Source organism: Leptonychotes weddellii, chromosome 5 (assembly GCF_054177405.1).
Source record: "Leptonychotes weddellii isolate Sample4059 chromosome 5, ASM5417740v2, whole genome shotgun sequence".
In the NCBI taxonomy this organism is placed as follows: Eukaryota; Metazoa; Chordata; class Mammalia; order Carnivora; family Phocidae; genus Leptonychotes; species Leptonychotes weddellii.
This window is the reverse complement of record NC_138373.1, coordinates 150,572,531-150,595,290: the sequence shown is the minus strand read 5'-3', so window position 1 is coordinate 150,595,290 and position 22,760 is coordinate 150,572,531. Positions and strand designations below refer to the sequence as shown.

Here is a 22,760-nt window from a genome sequence, read left to right as displayed (position 1 = left end):
ACTGGACAAAGATGTCATCTGCCCAAGTTCAACGTCAACATCTATAAAAGGTGGAGGATTCTGTCCTCCAAAATACTATCCCAGGGGCCTTGAGATGCACACACAAATATGGTCTTTGTTTGCTAACAGCAAACACTGGAAACATGCTAAATATTCATTAGTAAGGGACTGGGTAATTACGATTCAGCACAGCTACATGACAGAAAACCACACAACTGTTAAAAAGAATGTCATGGAAATACATCCTCGAAAGAAGTGAAAAAAGCAAGCTGCAGAATAATAGGTATAAAAGGATCCCATTTTTGCAAAACAAAACTTATAGGTATGTGATAGATATTTCATATCATATATATTTATGTATCTAAACATTTCCATGAGCATACATATGGAATTTTTAAACATCAGGAAGAGGGGCGCCTGGGTGGCTCAGTCATTAAGTGTCTGCCTTCAGCTCAGGTCATGATCCCAGGGTTCTGGGATCCAGCCCCACATTGAGCTCCCTGTTCCGTGGGAAGCCTGCTTCTCCCTCTCCCACTCCCCCTGCTTGTGTTCCCTCTCTCGCTGTCTCTGTCAAATAAATAAAATCTTAAAAAAAAAAAAAAAAAACTTGAACTCCGTATCAGAGCAAAAACTGGAGCCAACTCTTAAAAAAAAAAGTCATTATGCTTTGAATTTATGACAATAGGAGGTATAACTTTTTAAAATAACAGCTTTGAGATATAATTCACATACCATAAAATCACTCTTTTCAAGTGTACAGTTCAGTGGTTTTTAATATATTCACAGAGTTGTGCAGCCATCACCACTATTTAGAACATTTTTTTAAAAAGATTTTATTTATTTTTTTGACAAAGAGTACAAGTAGGCAGAGCAGCAGGCAGAGGGAGAAAGAGAAGCAGGCTCTCTGCTGAGCAGGGAGCCTGACGTGGGGCTCGATCCCAGGACCCTGGGATCATGACCTGAGCTGAAGGCAGACACTTAACCAACTGAGCCACCCGGGTGCCCCTAATTAGAACATTTTCATCATGCCCCAAACCCTGTACCCATTGGCACTCGACCACCATTTTACTTTCTGTGTATTTGACTGCACTAGGTACCTCCTATAAGTGGGTCATGCAATACTGGTTAATTTTTAAACTCTTGTTCTGGTCACGGTATTAACCAATCACTTGAAAACACTCACTTTAACTTTCTCATACCAACACAACATTGTTTGCAATGTAATCAACACTGCTAGAAGAAAATAGGGCTCTGATTTTCAAGCAAAACCAGCCCCACCTCAGCAAGACGAAATTTGTCCACATGATGCCAGGACCACGGGGCAGATCACAGGAAAGACGAGAAATCTGGGTAGGTCAGGTGGGGCAAGTATAAATTTATAGATTAACAACTAAAATAACACAAGGGAGTGGGGCCATGGAACTGGGCCATCCCTCCCTGAGCCTGGAGCCTCAGCACCCATGCTTTTCTTATTCTAAGATCTCCTTCTAAGCTTCTCTGCCAGATTCTACGATTCTCCAAGTTCCATGTAGGTGTGACGACTGTGCGTTTCTGCCCAGGCTGTGCCCCCAGGAATCAGGGCCCTGCCCAGGCCCTTGGCTCTGAGCTGCTCCCTGGGGCGGCCTGGCAGAGCTGGTGGACAATGGGAGCATTGTGGGACCTCAGAGCTGGGGCCTGGGAGCAGCAGGAGGTGTGTGGGAGGCTTGGGTGGCAGAAGCGGCAGGTGCTTCATTGCTCATTGCTCTTCGTCCTCACCGGGCCAGAAGCATGCCCTGAGCAAGCCAGGACAGCATCCTGACCCCGGCCCGCCAGGGTGAGCTCGGTCCCCTGGAATCCCAGCTATGTCTGAGGATTGGCAGCTATCCCAGACCTTTCTTCAAAGGCCATGCCTCTCCCCACATACACACATTCAGCAAAATCCACCTGGGACTAGGCATGAGGGCTTCTATCCTTACCCTAAAACCAAACAACCTCCCCACTAAACTCTCCTGAACAGAGAGGACCACATGCTGCCTGTCACTGGGAGGGTGCTCTCTGAGCCAGGAAATACTCCTACTTTGCCATCTGGGTCTATCCCAGGAGGGGAGGCAGGTCAAAGAAGCCACTAAATATCCAAGCTGGCAAGGACTACTAGGGGCTAGCTAGCAAAGCCCCCTCATTATACTGACAGAGGAGACTAGAGCCCAGGGAGGGGAGGTGTTTGCCCAGGGTGGTAGAGGTAGAGGGGAAACTGGGACTGAACCCCATCCCCCTGACCCTCACTCTCTGTGCTACAGGCTGTCACCCGGTCCCTCACCCCTTTCGGCTGCCCCTGAAATGCCTATGGCTGTTGTTCTAAATCCTGCACAGGCTTCAAGGCCCAGTGCAGACATCACCTCCTCCCTGAAGCCTTCCATGATAGGCCCAGACAGAAACCACAACTCCAGGCCTTCTCACAGAATCCCAACCTTGCTATTAGATGGAACCTAGAGGGGCTATCCTTGCCGATTTCAGGAAGGAATTTCCACATGCCTCCCCTGGAGGGACTGGCAGACCGTGTAGAAGACAGATATGTAAACAATTGCAATAAACATTCACAGAAAGACAAGGGATGCGATGGAGAAATGAGCAAAGGGCAACAGGGCTTCCAGAAGGAACCTCTCATCTCCTGCCTGGAGACTCAGGGTACATCCCCAAGGGCCACATGGAGGAGGTGGCATTTGAACAGTTGCTCACATTGTGTGGCATTTATTTGGGCATATATGTCTCTCCCCAGTGGACTGTGAGATCCTTAACGCGCGTGTTTTTGTTGTTAAAGTGCATTACCTCTTTGACTCCTCACAGCACCTCTATCTATGGGCTAGGGCCTATCACAGGATCCCCATTTGCTGATAAAGAGAAGGCTTTGAGAGGTTAAAGCCTGTTTAAAGCCATTCTGCCTAGCTCTGACTTCACCAAGAACTTTCACCACAAAGATGTGTCACTGGTGTATTGAGGCAGGCTCTGTGTCCAGTTCACCACCGCACACCTCGTTTGTACTACGGATTCACTCCTTATCTACCTGTGAGCTTGGTGAGCAAGAACCCTCCCTGGAGCCTCCGGAGGACCTGTCCACAAGGCTGGAGACCAACCCTGGACAGGGAGCCCCCAAGGCCTCCAGCCTTGCTGTGCTTGTTACTTTCCATCTCACTTCCAACTGCAGTCAACATGACTGGTACTAGGATTCTTCTAGCAGGGTTCATGCTTGGGTACTGATATGGTATTCAAGATCCTAACAGTCCACAGGAGGGGCTCAGGGCAGAAAGTGGACAGGAAGGAGCAGGAGGGAGACTGGAAGGCCTGACTCAGAGTTGAGTCTGCAAAGCCCGCCCTGCTTATGCTCTGACTCTTTAGGGGTGACCAGGGGTTCTGGTGGAGATGAGGAATGCTGGAGCCCTCCCCGTGACACCTCTTTATCTACCTGGCCAGCTCTGCAGATGAAAAGCAGGCAGAGCAGAAAATGGACTCAGAGCCTTTCTGACACTGGACGGTCACCTCTCCTCTGAGGACCGAGTGACAAGGGAGGGGCTATCAGGCTGGCGAGAGTTCGGTTAGCCAGAGGTCAGACCACTTGACAAGGCTGTCAGACACTAGAAAAGGACTGCTTGTCTCCCACTTACCTATCTACACGGAACCGTGAGCAAGGCAGCTCTTCCTGTCTGAAACAGAAAGTGAGACTTTGCTGTGGAAGCTCCGAGAGGGAATTGCTTTTTCCTCTAAATAGAACAGAGGTTAGAGAGGGTATGCCTCTCCTCCAGGTGACACAGCACAACACGCCTGGGGACGGATGTAAACCCAACACTCGCAGCACATTCCCCAGCTTTATATGCTAAGACTAAGAGGACCCAGGAGGCAGGTGGGGGATTTGACCAAAGAGGAAGCCGAGGCTCAGACAAGTTAACTGACACGCCAGGTATGTCCCTGCTTGTGAGGGGGGGCGGTGTCAGGACTGGGACCTAGGCTCCCTGCCACTTCCTAACCATGACCAGAGAGGCGGCCACCATCCCATGTCCACTGGCCCCAGAGGAACATAAGGGGGTGGGGGTGGGGGCAGAAGGGAGGTACCTTGATCTTGATCAAGTGGCTCGATAGGGACAGGGTGGGGCCAGAAATAAGGAAAAGCTGGGATTTTCAGCTGCCGGCTGGACAGGAATGTGGAGCCACAGGAACCAGGATGATTTGCAGCTTCCCATAGCCCCTGCCCTCCGGAAAACATCAGGAAATTGCTGGTTAGGCTTTGGACCTTCAGAGTGCCCCTCCCCCGCAGCCTCTTCCTGATGCCCTCCCCCCAACACTGGCGCAGCTCCGGACCCAGAGCCATCCGGACCCAGACCCCCAGCTCTGCAGGCTGCAGGCAGGCTGGGGGTGGGGAAGAAAGGCCGCTGTGAGGAGTCAGCACGGGCACACAGCTCCCACCGGCTGAAGCCTGCCAGATAGTACGCACATTCATCATTTATTCATTCTCTGCCTCTCCGTTCCAGAAAGGATGTAAGGCACACTCCCATCACTTATTCATACACTTACATTGTTTCATTCAATGCTCTTTCACTCACTTCTTCAGGCACTCATCATTCACTCAGCTTATTCTCTCTACTGCAAAGGACACGGCTCCTAAGTGCTGCTTCTCTTGCCTCTAGTGTTCGAGGGACTCCAGGCCCCTTTGAGTCCTAGGATGTTACCCAGAATGCTGCAGCCCTCGAACAGCTGGGCTCCCTACCTCATTAGGCAGATGAGGAGGTGATCAGTAGCCACCCAAGGTCACGGCCGGTCAAACCCCATCTTTGGTTTGCAGCCCAGCGTATAGGAAGCCAGACAGAGACACCGTGGAATGGTAGCCAAGGCCGCCAGAGGCTGGTCTATGTACCGAGGAACCAGCTCTAGCCTTGGCGTCTGAAGATCAGGGTTCCAGCCCCAGCTGTTCACTGCCTCTGCCTAAATTCTTACACCCTGGGCATCTCCACCTGGATGCCCCACAGGACCCGCAAACTCAGGCCCGAACCCAGTTCTCTACCTACCTACACATGCCTCCTGTTCCAAACCTGCTCCACCTACTCCCCCATCTCAGAGTTCACTATCTCCCCAGCTGCAAAAGCCAGAGGACTGGCCAGCTCTCTCCCCTCCGCCTCCACCTCCAGCCAACTACCAAGTCCCGTCCTCTATGACTTCCCCAAATCGCTCTCGAAGTCTCCCACTTCCCCCCATGCCTGCAGCTGCCACTGCATGAGGGCCCGTTCCTCTGTGGCTGGCCTCTCTAGACAGGTGCCTCAGCCTTTCTGTGAACCGGTCTCTTCAGTGCCTTTACACAGGCCTGCCGCTGAGGGCACCGAGAACAGGGAGTGGAGAAAGCCCCTGGATGAATCTGGAGGCTGGGAGTCCCAGCTCCACCCCAAACTAGCCACGCAGATCTACACAAGACCTTTCTGCCCCTGTAATCTAGCATTCTGACTTCCAAGGTCACGGCCAGCTAATCCCTAAACACACTATGGCCAGGTGCTGGGCTAAGTACTTTGCATAATCTAATCAACAGAACAGTTCTAAGGCAGGTGTGTGAGACAATGAGGTGCTAAGTAACTTGGCCCAAGATTACACAGCCCATATAGATGGAGTTGGGATTCAAACCCAGATTGGCCCAAGCCCAACCCCACGCACTTTGCTATGCCGCCTTGTCTTATTGGTGCAGAACTTTGGTAACGGGCACCACCCGGGGCTCCCCATTCCCTCACAAAACCCGCACTCCCTGTATGTGTGGGAGGCCCATAACCCTGCTTCTTCCATTCTGGGCAAGCTGGAATAAAAGTGCTGCAAGCTGGCCGCAGCTGCTGAATGCCCTGCATTCCTCGAGCGGTACCAGGCAGAGTTCAGCTGTGCCTCCCCCCCCCCACCGCCCCCGAGGGCTGCTGGGTGCCCAGCACTGCTGCTGGGCCCAGACCAAGCTACTGGGAAGTGGCCCCAAGCCAGGCGCTCACACACTGGGTCTGTGTGACCTTGAGCTCCTGAAATGGCCTGTCCCCTGGCACAGTAAGGAGAGTGCTGAAAGGCTGTGTCAGACACCACACACCTTGACCTGGCATAGTTTTAATGATGGAGACAAGAGACTGACATGAACTAGGAGACTCTGGAGTTGAATGTAAAACAAGTTAAGCCCAGGGGGCTGCTCAGGTGCGTCTAAATTCCTGAGCCATGAGAGCCGAACTTCAGTACTCACGGTGGGGGAAAAGCCTAAGGGCTGGTGCTGGTTAGGCCATCCTTTAGGAGGCCGGGGAACCACAGACTGGCACCGCAGGGGTAAGGTCTGGCTGGCACTGGCCTGGCAATCAAAACACATGGCAGGATCCAGACTCTGCCACTTGTCAGGATCCAGCAAGGTAACAGATGAATAAGTGCTTGGAAGGCTACCAAGAGCTCCATGAATGTTTGGACTTACATTAACAGAGGCTGCTTTTGTTTTTCCCCCTTTGGGGGGTGGGGCGGAGTGGTAGGATGGTTGTCCTAGAGACAGCACAGGCTCGAACACTGGGCTGACCCGGGTTCAAATCCTGGCTCCACTCTAGCTCTTGGCCAAGTTCCGTGACCTGCCTGGTGAAAACCTCCCACCTCACTCAGACTCAGTCACAGTCCTTGTAGCCTAGAGATGACTGGGAAGCTTCCCCTGTCTCTGGCCCCTTTCTCCCTCCCTCCCTGGCTCACTCTGCTCCAACTGGCCCCTTCACTATGTTCTCTCAACACACAAAACATGCTCTGGCCTCATGCTAACACCGAGGGTAAGGAGGAAGCCACGCAGCTCACTCCAGCAAATGCCTACCATCCAAATCCCCACGACAGCACCTGCAGCAGGCCCAGCTCTGCCTGGGGGCGGGCATGAAGACCCCTCAAGGGCACTGCACATCAGCAGGCAACATCGCACTTCCACATTCACCCCTCACAACCTGGGGAAGCACCTTCATTTTCAGACTAGGCTACCAGCCCAGAGGAGCTACATGGCCTGAGTGACACGATTCAGACTCGAATCCAGGTGTCAGTGGCTCTTTCCATGTTCTTAAGCTCGTAATCCGAAAACTCAAACAAAACCCACTGCATACCAGGTGAGCACAAAGTCTAGCTCAAGAATTCCTAGCAACCCTGTTACCAGGACACACAGAGCAGCCTCGCCAGTCCTGTCCTGCCAAGTTCCAGGAAATACGCCTTCGCTTTAGGGCTTATAGACCATGCAGATTTTTACGGGCTATCTATTGCTCCTTCATCTCTTCCTACCAGTCTTAGGGCAGAACTTTGTAAAGTAAAAGTAGATCGGGGAAACAAAAGACCTGTTTTCACTATTACCTTGATCTTGGACAAACTATGTGATTATCACAAACCTCAATTTCCTCATTAATAAAATCAGGATACCAAGTCTACCTGGCTGCAGAATAAATGAGATGAGGCATAAACTTTATGCAGACCTCCCTGAGGATTTACTCCTGAATACAAAGCTTCTGCAGCGACAAGAACGTGTAAACGTTGTTGAGTAGGTCCGGTGAGATGCCTGAGGCAACCAGCTTCAGTGAAGTTTTCAACGATCTAAATTTTCAACAATGATAGATCTGTGTCTGTGTTTTGTTAAAAGGTTAGAAATTGGGGCACCTGGGTGGCTCAGTCGTTAAGCGTCTGCCTTCAGCTCAGGTCATGATCCCAGGGTCCTAGGATCAAGCCCCGCATCAGGCTTCCTGCTCCGCGGGGAGCCTGCTTCTCCCTCTCCCACTCCCCTGTTTGTGTTTCCTCTCTTACTGTGTGTCTCTGTCAAATAAATAAATAAAATCTTTAAAAAAAAAAAAAGGTTAGAAATTGGCTCTGATAGTAAATAGTGTGGGCTGCCAGGTTTTGAGGTGGCTCTTCCCAGGGAAGTTCCCAAGATGGCAGAGACCCTCTGGGCGTTTAAGGAAGGAGTTGCAGAGAGTGAAAAGCACACAACTCAGTTGTGACTGGTCGTGAAGGTGTTGACAAGCAGCTGTTATCAAACTCACTGAGGGTGGGAGAGGCTGCACGCAACGTAAGTCACGGTTTTCAGTGTGAGGCATCAAAGACATGGGCAGCAGAAAATGGTAGGAAAAAGTAGTCACTGGGAGCTTTTTTAGAACTATCTCCCTCTCTCTCGTTCTAACAAATAAATAAAATCTTAAAAAAAAAAAAAAGAACTACACAGCCTTGAGCAGTCACCTTACAACCTGAGTGCGATTCCTCATCAGCGAAGTGGGCCTACGACTGCTAAGCCTGCGCCGTGAGGTGTCAGCAGCGTACCTGGCTTCCTCGCAGCTCAGTTCACGGCCACAGGAGGTGTTCAAGTTTCTGCCTAAGACCCAGCACCTCTGCTAACATGCATGCATATCATAGCAGGGCACTTAATGCTCACAGGATTCTTGTGAGGTGCAAATAAGATACTGAATGTGAGAATGTCCTGCGAACTGCAAATTCAACTGAAACACCAACAACTGACGCATAAGGAGAAAAGTGTCACAGGAAATCACATATTGTTGCCCTCGACCACAGATTTCCCGCAACAATGATGAGATGACAAATCTGGCTCCAAAGATCTTTTACTGAGACCTATTTAAAGCATTTCAGTCCTTAATTCAAATAAACTTCAATTCAGCTGAATGGCTGATGGCTGATCTAGGTAAAGGCTTCACGGTGACAAAAATACGCCCACCTACAAAGACCTCAAAATAAGTTCCTAACAAGAGTGAGAATGTACTCAGGGTCTCTGTCCCATCTTCTTCAGGGTTCGGTTGAGCTAGAAGAAAAAGAAAAGCAAAATTAAATATGGAGATTTCACCATCCCTTTTCCTCCAGTGTGCACAATCACCAGGACAGACCCCTGGGCCGCCCCTCTGAAGTCAGGAAGGGGTGTCTCTGATGCGGGCACGCGTGTCCACCTTGGGTGCATAAAGCCCCAGTTAGGTGCTCCACTCCTGACACTCCTATGGCCCTACACAATTCATGCAGACCGTTCTTCTACCTGACACACACACACACACACACACACACACCACCCCCCTACACTGCTCTGTCCATTTTATAAGACACGAGGCTCAGAGAGGCTGAACTTGCCAGGGCTGCATTATTCCTGCAGAAGGAGCCTTGTGGCTGGACCAGAGCATAGCAGTGACCTCTGCTGGAGAACTCAGAACACCAGGATGAAGTGGCTCCAGCTATGACCACAGGGAGACCCGCATGCACACACCCTGCATCCTCGTAGCGTTTGGCCTGACCCACAAGACCTCTCCTAGGGCAAGACGTGAAACACATGAAGTCTGTCAAAACACAGCTTTCCAGTCCTCTGCCTGCAAGAACTGGCCAGACCTGTCTAGGTCGGAGAATAACTGCCAAATGGGGAGGGATGGGTAAGAGCAGGCAGGGAATCCACCCATATTAGGAAATACCAGGGAGGGAGAGGAGAGCTGGCCACCCGCAGAGAGAGATCTTGGAAAGAGATGCTCTAGAGAAGGCTGACACAGCAAATGCTACAGGCCCAGCCCCACTCCCCAAACCCCAAGCAGCCAGCCAGTCTCGCTCAGAAACTTTAAAAAGGGCCAACTCGAGGCTTTCTTAAAAACTTTCAAAACTCCCCACTAGTTCCTAACCTCTTTCTCCAACCCATACACCACTCTCTGACTTCTCACCTCCTCAAATTTGTGAATCTGCCGGATAAAGAAATCCCCATAGCGCCTGGCGACCTTGGTGTCTGCGATGTGGATCATGTCCTATGGGAAAAGCAAAGCAGAGTCAGAGGCAAGCAATGAGGTACAGCCACTTAAGACTTGCAAGTAACCATGCTGCTAAGTGCTACATAAACCCCTACGGTGTTTTTCAAAAGCAAACGGAGGGGCGGGGGAACCCTATGAGCATTACCAGTTGATAGCAGCTCTTTCTTTCCAGATGCTTGATTTTTATTTTCTTGTTAACCCATTTATTTTATTTATTTGGCGGGGGATGGACAAACAGACCCCCACCCCCAGCAGGGAGCCCAACTCGGGGCTTGATCCCAGGACCTGGAGATCATGACCTGAAGGCAGGTGCTTAACCTACCGAGCCACCGAGGCGCCCCTATTTTTATTTTCCAGTCTTTTTTAATGAACACAAATCTTTCAGCAATAAAAACATTTAAGACAGCATTTTATTCTCATATACTGTTTAGGAGTGTAAGATTCTAAATTTTGTTTTTTAGCTCAAATGTGGTTGAACACCATTTTACTTGTAAATTTCTGCATAATCTAGGTTAAGGCCCAAGAACTCTCTGAATCTCTTTGGACTTTTTTTTTTTTTAAAGATTTTATTTATTTATTTGACAGAGAGAGACACAGTGAGAGAGGGAACACAAGCAGGGAGACTGGGAGAGGGAGAAGCAGGCCTCCTGCTGAGCAGGGAGCCCAATGCCAGGCCTCGATCCCAGGACCCTGGGATCATGACCTGAGCTAAAGGCAGACGCTTAACGACTGAGCCACCCAGGTGCCCCTGACTGGATTTTTTTAAATCAAGGATGAAAAAAGAAAAGCCAGAAAGAAAGCAGGGACGCCCGGCTGGCTCAGTCAGCAGAGCATGCAACTCTTGATCTTGGGTCATGAGTTACATAAAAATAAAATCTTTACCAAAACAACAACAACCCAGAAAGCAGCATTTTGCCGAAGACAAACGTGAACCAGTTAAGAGGAATAATAACCCCAAAAACATGCAATCAAAAACATTTTAATGGGGCGCCTGGGTGGCTCAGTCAGTTAAGCATCTGCCTTCGGCTCAGGTCATGATCCCATGGTCCTGGGATCAAGCTCTCCTTTGGGCTCCCTGCTCAGGGGGGAGCCTGCTTCTCCCTCCTCCTCTCCTTCTGCCCCTGCTGTGGCTCTCTTTCTCTCAAATGAATAAATAAAATCTTAAAAAAAAAAACAATACTTTTTCACGTGTGGACTTTTGAATCATATTATTAGTATTTAATTATGTTGTAATTTAATTAATACATGAATACAACCTCATAAAAATTTTATTTGTAATAACCAAATTGTTAATTCTTGGGAGAAGTATTTTATGTATTTATTTTGAAGCAAAGCTTTACACAAGGTGGAGCTTGAACTCACGACCCTGAGGATCAAGAATCACATATTCTACCAACTGTGCCCACCAGGCATCCCAGGAGAAGTGGGTATTTTTTGTTTTTTGTTTTTTTTAAGATTTTTATTTATTTATTTGACAGAGAGACACAGCGTGAGAAGGAACACAAACAAGGGGAGGGGGAGAGGGAGAAGCAGGCCTCCTGCCGAGCAGGGAGCCCGATGCGGGGCTTGATCCCAGGACCCTGGGATCATGGCTTGAGCCGAAGGCAGACGCTTAACAACTGAGCCACCCAGGCGCCCCGAGAAGTGTTTTGTTAAAGACCATCCAGATAATTGGGTCTACTTCAGCGGGGTTACAAAGTGATGACAGGGGAACGGAGCAGATTACCGATACTGCCAAAGAATGTATGTTAGGCACTGAGAATAAATTCGAAAAGAACTTTAGTTGATGTGATACTACAAGGGATAGTTTTGATTTTTAAAAGCATGAATAAAACACTGGAAAACTTCCCTATTGACATGTTTCTACTTTCAGTGAGACCGACCATTCATGTCAGAGATAGCTAAGTTCTGCCAAACATCAAGTCTTCCAAAAGCCATAAACTCTAAATGAGGTTTGGTTTAGCAAGATGAGTTTTCAAAACAAACTACCCAAACTGACCCAGCAATTCCCCAAGTAGGTATACACCCAAGAGAATATGTTCACACAAAAACTTGTACATAAAAATTCATAGCAGTGTTATCCACAACAGTCAAAAGGTAAAACAAACTCAACTGTCCATCAACTAATGAATGGATAAAGTGGTGTATCCATACAGTGGAGTATTTCCTGGCCATAAAAAGGTATAAAGTACTGATATGCACCACAACTTGGATGAGACCTGAAAACGTGCTCAATGAAAGAAGTCAAACTCGAAAAGGCCACATATTTTATCATAGCAAATATCAAAAACAGACAAATCCAGAGAGACAGAAAGCAGATTACTGGTTTGCCAAGGATTAGGGGACAAGGGGACTTGGGTATGACTGCTAATGAGTAGGCAGTTGTGCACATGTGGAATTAGACAGTGGAAATGGTTGTGTCACATTGTGAATATATTACTAACCACAGAATTACATCCTTTAAAATGGTGAAGTTTAGGGCACCTGGGTGGCTCAGATGGTTCAGCGTCTGCCTTCAGCTCAGGTCATGATCCCAGAGTCCTGGGATCCAGTCCCGCATCGGGCTCCCTGCTCAGTGGGGTGCCTGCTTCTCCCTCTGCCTCTGTCTCTTATGAATAAATAAATAAAATCTTTAAAAAGAAATAAATAAAATAAAATAAAATGGTGAAGTTTATGCTATACAAGTTATACCTTTAAAAAACTGCCCAAAAAAATAGTATGTTTAGACCAACACTTTTCTCAAAACAACTAAAAATACAGAATAAATAATTTTTAAAAATCTCCTCACAGCATCGAAGAGCTGACAGTAAAGAGCTACTTAAGAGAAAATAAACCGTTCCAAGCAAAACAAAGAAGCCTGCTCTGCGCGGAGGGCATTTGCTCATCAATCCCAGAAGACGAGCAGAGGGACAAACCAAGGCCAGGGCCAGTCTTACAGAAGACCCTGTGTGCACTGCTGGGTCCCTACAGGGCTACACCCTCAAGCTAAAGGCAGACCAGGACTGGGCAGCCATCCCACTCCAGACACCAAGCAACGTTCACCAAGTTGGGGGAGGAACATAAAAAAGCAAAGAGAGAGACCCATTCCCGGGACATTATAAACACAAGGTGATTCTTCTGACAATCTGTAGCCTGGGTTTGTTCCCAGGCACTTTGAAGAAGCAAAAGCAAATCCCTTCTAGAAGAATGAATGTTCATCCCACACTTCAAAAAATGCCAACAAAGTTTTTCAAGAACAATGAACTGTATGTAGTAAAAAAAATAAATAACCAAGCACATTAAGGAAACACTTGATCATGAATTTTTAAAAAATTAGAGAAAGCAAAAACAGAGCTGAAGAGATCAAAAAGGATAGAGTAATCAATCAAAAGAATATTATCCAGAACAGAGACAAAAAAAGATGGAAGAAGGGTTTAAGCAACACGGAAGACAGAATGAGGTCTAACATATATCAAGTAAGAACTCCAGAAGAAAACAGAGCAGAATCAATAAGAGATATTAGCTAAAAATATTCTAGAAGAGATGAAAGACACCAGCCTACTCATTTCAGCAGACTGTTTTAAGTCCATATCGGGGTTCCACATATGTCTGAGTAGTACATCTTCTTTACTTCTGAGTGTACGCACATGGGTTAACAAAGAGGGGAGGGTGTTACTTCATGGAAAGAACAATTCTAGGAGTCTAGCATATTTTAAATCTGAAAAAAGACTCACCTAGGAAAACAAAACAGAACTTAGTTCTTTTAAAAACCTCATTAAGCACATTAAAATGTTACCTTGAACTTAAAATCCAACAGTGAAAACTCACACTGCCCCTCAACCTGCCCCTCCCCCCGAGAGGAGCCTAGGACGTTGCTTGTGCCTCCTTCCAGAAATAACTCTGCATTCCCAAGCAGATATAAATGAATCACTTAAAAAAACACCTTCAATGAACCACCACTGACAGCCACTTTCTAAAACCATGTACGCTTTCTGTAATAACCAAAATCACTCAAAAGTCCATCTGCATTAGAATGGGAAAATCGCAGCCAACTCCTGCAACAGCAGGGGGCCAAGCGCAGAACAGTAAGCACCAACGGACTATTGCTGGGCATGGCAACGCTGGATGGCAATGCTCTCAAATCTAACACTGAGGAAAAGAAGCCAGACACAAAAAAAGAGCACATGCTGTTGTCAGTCCATTACATGAAGTTCAAAACTAGACAGCACTAATCTAGGGTGGACAAGTCAGGACAATGGCTCCCACTCGCTAAACTACTTCTGAAAGTCTAACCTCACCTTCCCGCTTTCTTCTCTGATCTTCTCTTCTGCCACAGCCTCTTCTCCCAGGTCACTGCAGCCACAATGAAGCTGTCCCTCAAACATACTGGATCCACTCCTGCCCCAGGGCCTTTGCCCTTACCACTCCCGATACTTGGAATGCTGCTCCCTCAGATATGTGTTTGGCGAATTTCTTCACCTCCTTCAAGTCTTAGCTGCAATTTCACTTCCTCAACAAAGGCTACCCTGAGCACCTTATGTAATACTGCAACCTCTGCCTTCCACTACCACTACCCTTAACTGCGCGGCACTTGGCAGTTTCTAACCTGCGATTAAATAAAGGAAACTTTTAATTTTTCATGTTTGTAGGCCCTGCTCCTGGTAAAACATTTACCCAAGGTCAAAATGACTTGGCAAAACCTCAAAACATGGGCTCTATTCCTGTCCCAAATACACACTGTACATCTGCTTCATTAAAAAAAACAAAAACCCACCAAAAAGGAACATTCCAAACATAAAGATAAGAAAAAAACTTGCTGATTCCCATAAGATTCCAGTTTTACAGCCTTTCTGGAAAGTCTTTCATTACAACTTGTAACTCTATGTAAAACAAGAACGAAAACAAAAACAAAACCATATATGACTCTTGCACCAACTATTCCTTCCCTGGAGCACTCTCCTCTTTGTGAAGACTGTATCCCAGGCAGCTACTTAACTTGGACTAGAATGAAACTTTTTTTTTTCTTCAAAAAAAATGTTGGGGTGCCTGGGTGGCTCAGTCGGTGAAGGGTCTTGCCTTCGGCTTGGGTCACGATCCCAGGTCCTGGGGTCGAGTCCCACATCGAGCTCCCTGCTGCTTCTCCCTCTGCCCCTCCCCCGGCTCGTTCTCTCTCAAAAATGAAATAAATAAAATCTTTAAAAAAAATTTTTTAAAGATTTTATTTATTTGAGAGCAAGCGAGCATGAGCGGGAAAGAAGGGCAGAGGGAGAGAGATGGTGCACACTCCCCACTGAGCAGGGAGCCCAATGTAGGGCTTGATCCTAGGACTCTGGGATCATGACCCAAACCAAAGGCAGATGCTTAACTGACTGAGCCACCCAGGTGCCCTTTTCTTTAAAAAACTTTTAAAAGGTTTGTTCATTTTGCATTGACACCTACTACAGGGTCTGCTTCATTATAATGTTTATTGTCCACTTTTTTACATTAGAATGTCAGTGTGAGGGGCGCCTGAGTGGCTCAGTTGGTTAAGCGACTGCCTTCGGCTCAGGTCATGATCCTGGAGTCCCGGGATTGAGTCCCGCATCGGGCTCCCTGCTTGGCGGGGAGCCTGCTTCTCCCTCTGACCCTCCCCCCTCTCATGTGCTCTCTCTCTCATTCTCGCTGTCTCAAATAAATAAATAAAATCTTTAAAAAAAAAAAAAAAAAGAATGTCAGTGTGAGGACAGAAACCTTTGCTGATTTTGTTCACTGCTAAGTCCCAAATGCTCAGAAGAGTGGGCGCTTAGTAAACACTGATTGCTGAACAGATGAAGAGAGAGGGCCCCAGAGGCCTAGGCTGGAAGGCAGCCATACCTTATCAATGTAGAAGTCAACCTCAGAGGCCGACTGAAATTCGCCATCGAGGGCAGAGATGCCACTGGTCCACACCAGGTTCTTCATCTTGTGCTTGAAGACAAGGAGCTGGATCCGGAACTCCTGCTCTGTGAGGTCCAGGAAGCCAGCCAGCTTGGCCACAGGCATGGTGGTGTAGAGCTTGAGGAAGCTGCGGATGGTGGAGAGCTGGGCCTGCTGCTGCACTTCATCGGAAAACACCTTCAGCTGCTGCAGGAAGGGCTCCTTGTGGTAGTTGGGGTGCACATTGTCATAGTTGGGGACCACAGGCGACAGGAATTTGGGGCACGAGTAGCTGAAAAGTTCCTCATAGACCTGTGGGTCACCCTTTTGCATGCGGAGCATCTTGTCCCCATATTTCTCCCGCAGCTGCAGGTGAATGCTTTCATCGATTCGCATGGGGTACATGGTGAGGGCAATGGCCAGCAGCGCGTGCATCTGCTCATTCTGCTTGTTAATCTGGGGGTGCGAGAAATTGGTGCAGGATCAAATGAGATGGACTTTCTGAGTCCCCACTGCCAACGTGGCCCTACCACCCTCCCAAGTACACGCTGCACAGACCTCTGATTTCTCCCTGGTCTTGCACTGGTCAGTTAACTTTCCCGAAGTCTCTCCCAATCCGCCCTCTAGCTCTATTGAACTTCCAGCCCACTTCTGGGGCCTCCTCAGCTGGCTCCTGGATTCTTCACTGGGGCCTCCTTCTAATTCTCCCTGGTCCACCCCATCCTTCACCAGCAGATCAGTCCTCCCACACTATTATGACTGAGTCATCCAGAAATTTTGATGGCACCATAATGCCTATAAAAATTAAATACTTCAGCTAGGTAGTGAAGGTTACCCCAGAACCTAACACCCCAATTTGACTACTCTACAACCCTCCAACAAAACTGTTCATTGTCCTGCTACATCACCATACTTCCAAGTCTCAACACTTTTGCTCTGCCTAGAAACCTCCCAATTTAGGGCGCCTGGGTGGCTCAGTCGTTAAGCGTCTGCCTTCGCCTCAGGTCATGATCCCAGGGTCCTGGGATCGAGCCCTGTGTTGGGCTCCCTGCTCGGCGGGAAGCCTGCTTCTCCCTCTCCCACTCCCCCTGCTTGTGTTCCTGCTCTTGATATCTCTTTCTGTCAAATAAATAAAATCTTAAAAAAAAGAGAAAAGAAACCTCCCAATTCTATGCACGTCTTGGACCCTCCCTCCTCCATGGCAAACTGCTTGAGGATGATACCTACATCTAACTCCTTTTTAAATACCCAGAGCCCAGTGAACACTCAAATTGTTGCTGAATAAATGCTGAGGGACAAAAGTAAAACAAAAGATACTGTCCTTATCATCAAGGAGTTAATGATCTGAAATAATAGGTACAACAAAAGAAACTTAAGAGTAGGCCAGCCATTAAGAAATCATCCTATTGAAAAGACATACAAAAAGGAAAATTTTGGATAGTGTTTACCAAAAACTGTCGGGATTAGGTGCCAAGGGGTCAAGCTGGTCAGAGGCTTCCTTACCATCTCATACTTGTAGGTGGTCCTCTGGAACATGCTCTTGGTCCTCTGGATGTAGAGGAGGATGTTGGCAAAGACCCGGATGGCATCCTGGTAGCGACGCATCATCAAATATGCAAAACCGACGTAGTAGTATGTGGTGACCTGGCACTCAGGCACCCGAGAATACATGCTCTGTGCAGGGAGGGAGAAGCACCCATGAGTCCTAAAACCAATTCATCCCAGAGAGAGTCTGGAAGCTGGCAGGGCCCAGTGTCAGCTGAGGTGGAAGCCCCTTACAGAGGCCCTGAACTACCCAGGGAAGCCCTGGCTCCGGAGTTAGAGGCTCTGAGTTCAGACCATACCATTTACTGATCAAGTTATAGGACCTGATAACTCCATATTGTTAGATGTAACAGAAAAGCACTGGATCAGGTGATCCTAACATTTCTTTCAGCTCCAAATCCCTCCACACCTCAGGTGTGTATTCTTCCTTGCTTTTCCAGATAAACCCGATAAAGACAGATAAACAAGAAAGACTGAAAGACAAAGACACACACAAACAAAAAAGTACTGATTTTTCTGTGGCTAAGAAAAACCACCACAGCTAATCATGTCTATACCATCTTAGAACTAAGTCTCTTACTAATCCCTTTACTAGTAAAATTTGAATAGTAAAAATATGAAAAGTAAAAATCTGCCATTATCATTGTTCTGAAAGTAGAATCAAAGACTGAACATTTTGAGTGTTACTAAGCAACAAAGAGAAAGCACCTTGTCTACGTGCAGATGTTCACTATAGTGCTTCCCCCACGTCTCAATTTTCAACTAGCCTGGGGAAGAATCCTCTTTTTGATCCCTGAAATTTGTCCTTATAGATCAGAGTCTCTGAAAGCAGACTCTGGCTCTGGGTAGGGGGGCAGGGGGAAACAGGTAATCACCTTCTTATTCAGTTCGATATTCTCCAGCACCTTGATGGCCTGGTAGTAATCCCCCAATAGGGAGTGCAGACGCAGAAGCCCCACCAGGCTGAAATACCCAAGCATCTTGTAAAGGGAGTGCCGTCCATACTCGCCAGCCACACTCTCGGGATCACCTGAAAGAAACAGACACTATGACCATAGGGGCAGGTGAAGGAAGGTAAACCTAAGCCTTGAGTGTCACTGAGTCAACTCTTCACCTACTACTGGCCTCTAAAGCTTCCTGCAATAGGGAATAACTGCCTTCAAAGGAATACCCAGAAGCAGCATGCCTGACCTGCATCTTTTTTTTTTTCTTTTTAAAGGTAATCTATACCCAACGTGAGGCTCGAACTCATGACCCCAAGATCAAGAGTCACATACTCTGTACCGACTGACCGGCCAAGTGTCCTTGGCCTTATACTAACCTTAAATTTATCAAGGAGAGTTGTGGGGGCGGGGGGCCAGGTTTTTGTTTGTTTGGTTGGTTCCAAGACACCTGAGATTACTGAAATGGCCCCTTTTATCAGGAGCAGTTACTCATCAAGGCCACTACTTTCAGGAAGTTCATAGGTCAAAGCTACTTTCCTAATAACACTTAGATGCTATTTGTCTTTCTCACTGAAATGCCATTTGCACTGATGGTGCAGAAACAACAGTGGGTAAAACCACTGACAACCTAGCATAAACCAGGCAGTGGCAGCAAACTCTATCAGTAATTACTGTGTTCTTTCCCACTATATGTGGTAAAAGAACCAGCCACTTTTCCACAAAACACCAGTTTTACTTGAATGATTGACACACAAATTACGGTTACTTAGATCTGGGTATTTAGCAGACATTTTTTCAAAAATGAATGAGGTGAGCCTGTTACACTTCAATAAAAACAACGGAGAGTGCACACTGCTGATGAAAATGTGAGCTTTTAGGCAAATTCTAGTTTTAAAAACATGTATCTGCCACTATGAGCCCAACAGCTTCTAAATAAAGACTTATCTGATGAGGCTGATGATGAAAGTGGTATTTCTAGGTTGTATAATAAAATATGTCAACATTGAGAAAATCTTTGTTAACTCAATGAACCAGTATTTTACAAAATTGTGCAGGAGTAAAAAGACCCATTCAAGCTGCAGGATAAACCAGTAAACCTTAACATAACCAAGTAAAAGTTCATTGCTAAGTTTTCGGATTCCTCACTGCAATTTACCAGTATGAAACCCCCATTGTCAAGTTTGGATGCAGTAGCAAAGAACATCAGAACTACCTGAAAAGGCTGTTAAGATACTCCTCCCTTTCCCAACTCCGTGTCTGGGTGAGGCCAGGTCTCCCTCATATACTTCAACCCAAACCGCATATTGTAATTCTAACAGACTGAAGGCAGGGGCAGAATGAGAATCCAGCTCTCTTTACTATGCCAGGCGCTAAGGAGATTTGCAAAAATGGCACTCTTCTCACAGGGAAAAAAAATGTATATGGATAAACTCTGTGATTCTTAGTCTTTAAAGACCGTAAAGCGGTCCTGACACCAAAAAGTGTGAGAAGCGCTTACCTACACGAAGGCCCTGGAGATACAGAAGTGTCTGCAAATCAGATCTCGTGAGTGCCGGCTGGTTCAGTGTGCTGGCCAACAGACGGCCAAGCCCGACAGCCCTCAGCACCCGCCCTTGGCTGCTGTTCACAGCCAATACCAAAGACACGCAGCCGTTTACCTAATCCGCCGTGGCTCCCCCACGCTCCCCACGGCCGCTCTTCCCCTGAACAGATGGCAAGCAGCACTCACCTCCACTTGTATACACCTCCAGCTGCCGGTTAATGTTGGACTTGTCTACCAGGGAGTGAAGGACATTGAGGACACTGTGAACATTCCAGATTTTGGGATTGGAGCGAAGGAAGTCGATCTCCTCCTCCGACTTCTTGGCAGTCTTGCAGCGGTACTGACTGAATGACTGAAACTGTGGGGAAGAAGGGAGAGAGGCAGGAGTGGCGCACGATGTTGAAATGGGGGGACAATGCCTGGGGTCCGAGGGGGAGGGCACAGCACCACATCTCATGCTAAACTGTTCTGTATGCTACTTGTTTTTGCAAACCCATCTTTGATTACACTGAATTGTGTTCATTACTGAGTATGTCACTTCTTCCACAGCTAAATAAAAATCTCTAAGATGAAAGGTAGTTTGTGAAAAAACATTCGATTTGGAGTCAAACACAGCCTAGAGTCATTTAATGTCTCTGGGCTTCACAATGCAGTCGATCTGGCTGTCAGAACTGGGTGGCTTGTAATAGATCTTTTTCTCTTAGGCTGTGCCATGCCCGAGTCAGGATTACGAATGACAACATGGTGGAGACAGGGTTAGGTGTCTGTATGTGTGAGTCTTGCCTACTGGAGCTGACCATCCATTCACCAGGGACAGGAACCCAGTCTGAGTCACCTCTGTAGCGACCACAGGGCCTCACCAAGTGGAAGGCACATCTAGGGCCCACACCACAGGTATTCCTTAAGGCCGTGGTTCTATCTGGAACCAGGAATGGGCTGGTTCCTTCAGTCACCCAGAGAACAAGATCTACCCACTCAACCAGTCTTTTTTTTTTTTTTTAAGACTTTATTTATTTATTTGACAGAGAGTGAGCATGAGCAGGGGGAGGGGCAGAAGGAGAGGGAGAAGCAGGCTCCCCACCGAGCAAGGAGCCCGATGTGGGACTCAATCTCAGGACCCCGGGATCATGACCCAAGCCGAAGGCAGCCGCTTAACTGACGGAGCCACCCAGGCGCCTCTCGACCAGTTTTTAAAAGTTCCTTGGTCGAGGGCGCCTGGGTGGCTCAGATGGTTGGGCGTCTGCCTTCAGCTCAGGTCATGATCCCAGGGTCCTGGGATCGAGTCCCGCATCGGGCTCTCTGCTCCTTGGGAGCCTGCTTCTCCCTCTGCCTCTCTCTCTCTCTCTCTGTGTCTCTCAGGAATAAATAAAAAAAAAAATAAAATCTTTAAAAAAAAAAAAAAAGTTCCTTGGTCGATTTTGGTGCACACCAAGTTTGGAAACCAGTGACCCAGAATCAAGGTCCTAGATGACCTGACCCAAAAATGCTCTTCAAATTAAGTCCAAATTAGCACCTTCCTCTAAGAACACAGAAAAAAGTTTCCAGATTTATAATAAACAGAAGAGTATCCAGAATATAGAAGGAATTCTCATAATTCAGTAAGAACAAGATAATCTGATAGAAAAATGAACAAAGGATACTGAGGATTACTTCAAAGAAAACCAAAATTGGTTAACAGGGAAAATACCTAATCTCTTCACATATGAGATTACCATTTCTTTCCCATCAAATAGACAAAAATTAGGCCAATAACATCCATAGCAGAGAAAAACTCTCAAATGCTACAGATAGCAACGTAATTTGATATAGCCCTTGGAGAGGACAAGGTATTACTATTTATTAAGGTCCAAAGTGATTGAAGTGTTCTGCATCTTGACTGTGGTGGTGTACACACATTTGTTAAATCTCATCAACAGCACACTTAAAATCAGTATTTCACTGTATGCAAATTTTGACTCTATAAAGCTGATTTTAAAAAACTTAAAAAGCGGGGCACCTACAGGTGGCTCAGTCAAACATCTGACTCCTGATTTCAGCTCAGGGTTGTCAGATCAAGCCCAGTGTCGGTTCTGCGCTAGATGTGGAACCTGCTTGGGATTCTCTCTCCCTCTGCCCCTGCCCCCCTCCTCCCGCAAACACTCTCTCACTCTCTCAAAAACAAACAAAAAAAAAACGTAAAAAGCAAAAATTCTTCAACCAACAATTCTACCTCTGGTGATCTCTACAGACAGACCTATGTGTAACACATACAGGAATATTCATGGACTGTTTATAATAGTGGAAACTGTACACCCACAGCTTCATCACAAAAACAGTGGTATATCCGTATCATGTACATGGCAGAAAAAAAATAAAGCCATCTCTACGTAGACATGTTAAGTGTTCCACATCACAGCAAATTACACAACATAATACCATTTTTTTTAAAGGAAACACTTTTTTTTTTTTTTTAAAGATTTTTATTTATTTGACAGAGAGAGATACAGCGAGAGAGGGAACACAAGCAGGGGGAGTGAAGAGGGAGAAGCAGGCCTCCCGCCGAGCAGGGAGCCCGATGCGGGGCTCGATCCCAGGACCCTGAGATCATGACCTGAGCCGAAGGCAGACGCTTAACGACTGAGCCACCCAGGCTCCCCAACATAATACCATTTTAAAATGGTGTATTTTATATGTACGTTTATACAAATGCCCGAGAAGCATGAATGTAATGCCTATCTTTCCAGACAATAACTGATGCCTCCGCAAAGGCAAGGAAGACACTTTATTTTATTTTTTTAAAAAGATTTTATTTATTTGTTAGAGAGAGATAGAGAGAGCAGAAACACAAGCAGGGGGAGTGGGAGAGGGAGAAGCAGGCCTCCCACCGAGCGGGGAGCCCGATGCAGGGCTCGATCCCAGGACCCTGGGATCATGACCTGAGCCGAAGGCAGACGCCCAACGTCTGAGCCACCCAGGCGCCCCAAGGAAGACACTTTAAACTTTATCTGCAGTTTGGGGCCACGTGAGTGGCTCAGCGGGTTGGGCATCTGCCTTCGGGTCAGGTCATGATCCCAGGGTCCTGGGATCAAGCCCCACATCAGGGTCCCTGCTCAGCGG

General features: G+C 47.3%; 1 protein-coding gene across 1 annotated transcript in view; it reads right to left on the bottom strand.

The window, feature by feature from the left end:
* Positions 1 to 8,570: 8,570 nt before the first annotated feature.
* Positions 8,571 to 22,760, bottom strand: part of EIF3L (eukaryotic translation initiation factor 3 subunit L) — a 27,028-nt gene continuing 12,838 nt past the window's right edge. The window contains exons 8-13 of the mRNA XM_081822431.1: positions 19,851 to 20,022; positions 18,053 to 18,207; positions 17,136 to 17,306; positions 15,591 to 16,088; positions 9,675 to 9,755; positions 8,571 to 8,785 (exon numbers count right to left, since the gene is read on the bottom strand). Of these exons, the coding sequence (XP_081678557.1) occupies positions 8,747 to 8,785; positions 9,675 to 9,755; positions 15,591 to 16,088; positions 17,136 to 17,306; positions 18,053 to 18,207; positions 19,851 to 20,022 (1,116 nt within the window). The 3' untranslated portion in view covers positions 8,571 to 8,746. The remainder of the gene's footprint in view (positions 8,786 to 9,674; positions 9,756 to 15,590; positions 16,089 to 17,135; positions 17,307 to 18,052; positions 18,208 to 19,850; positions 20,023 to 22,760) is intronic.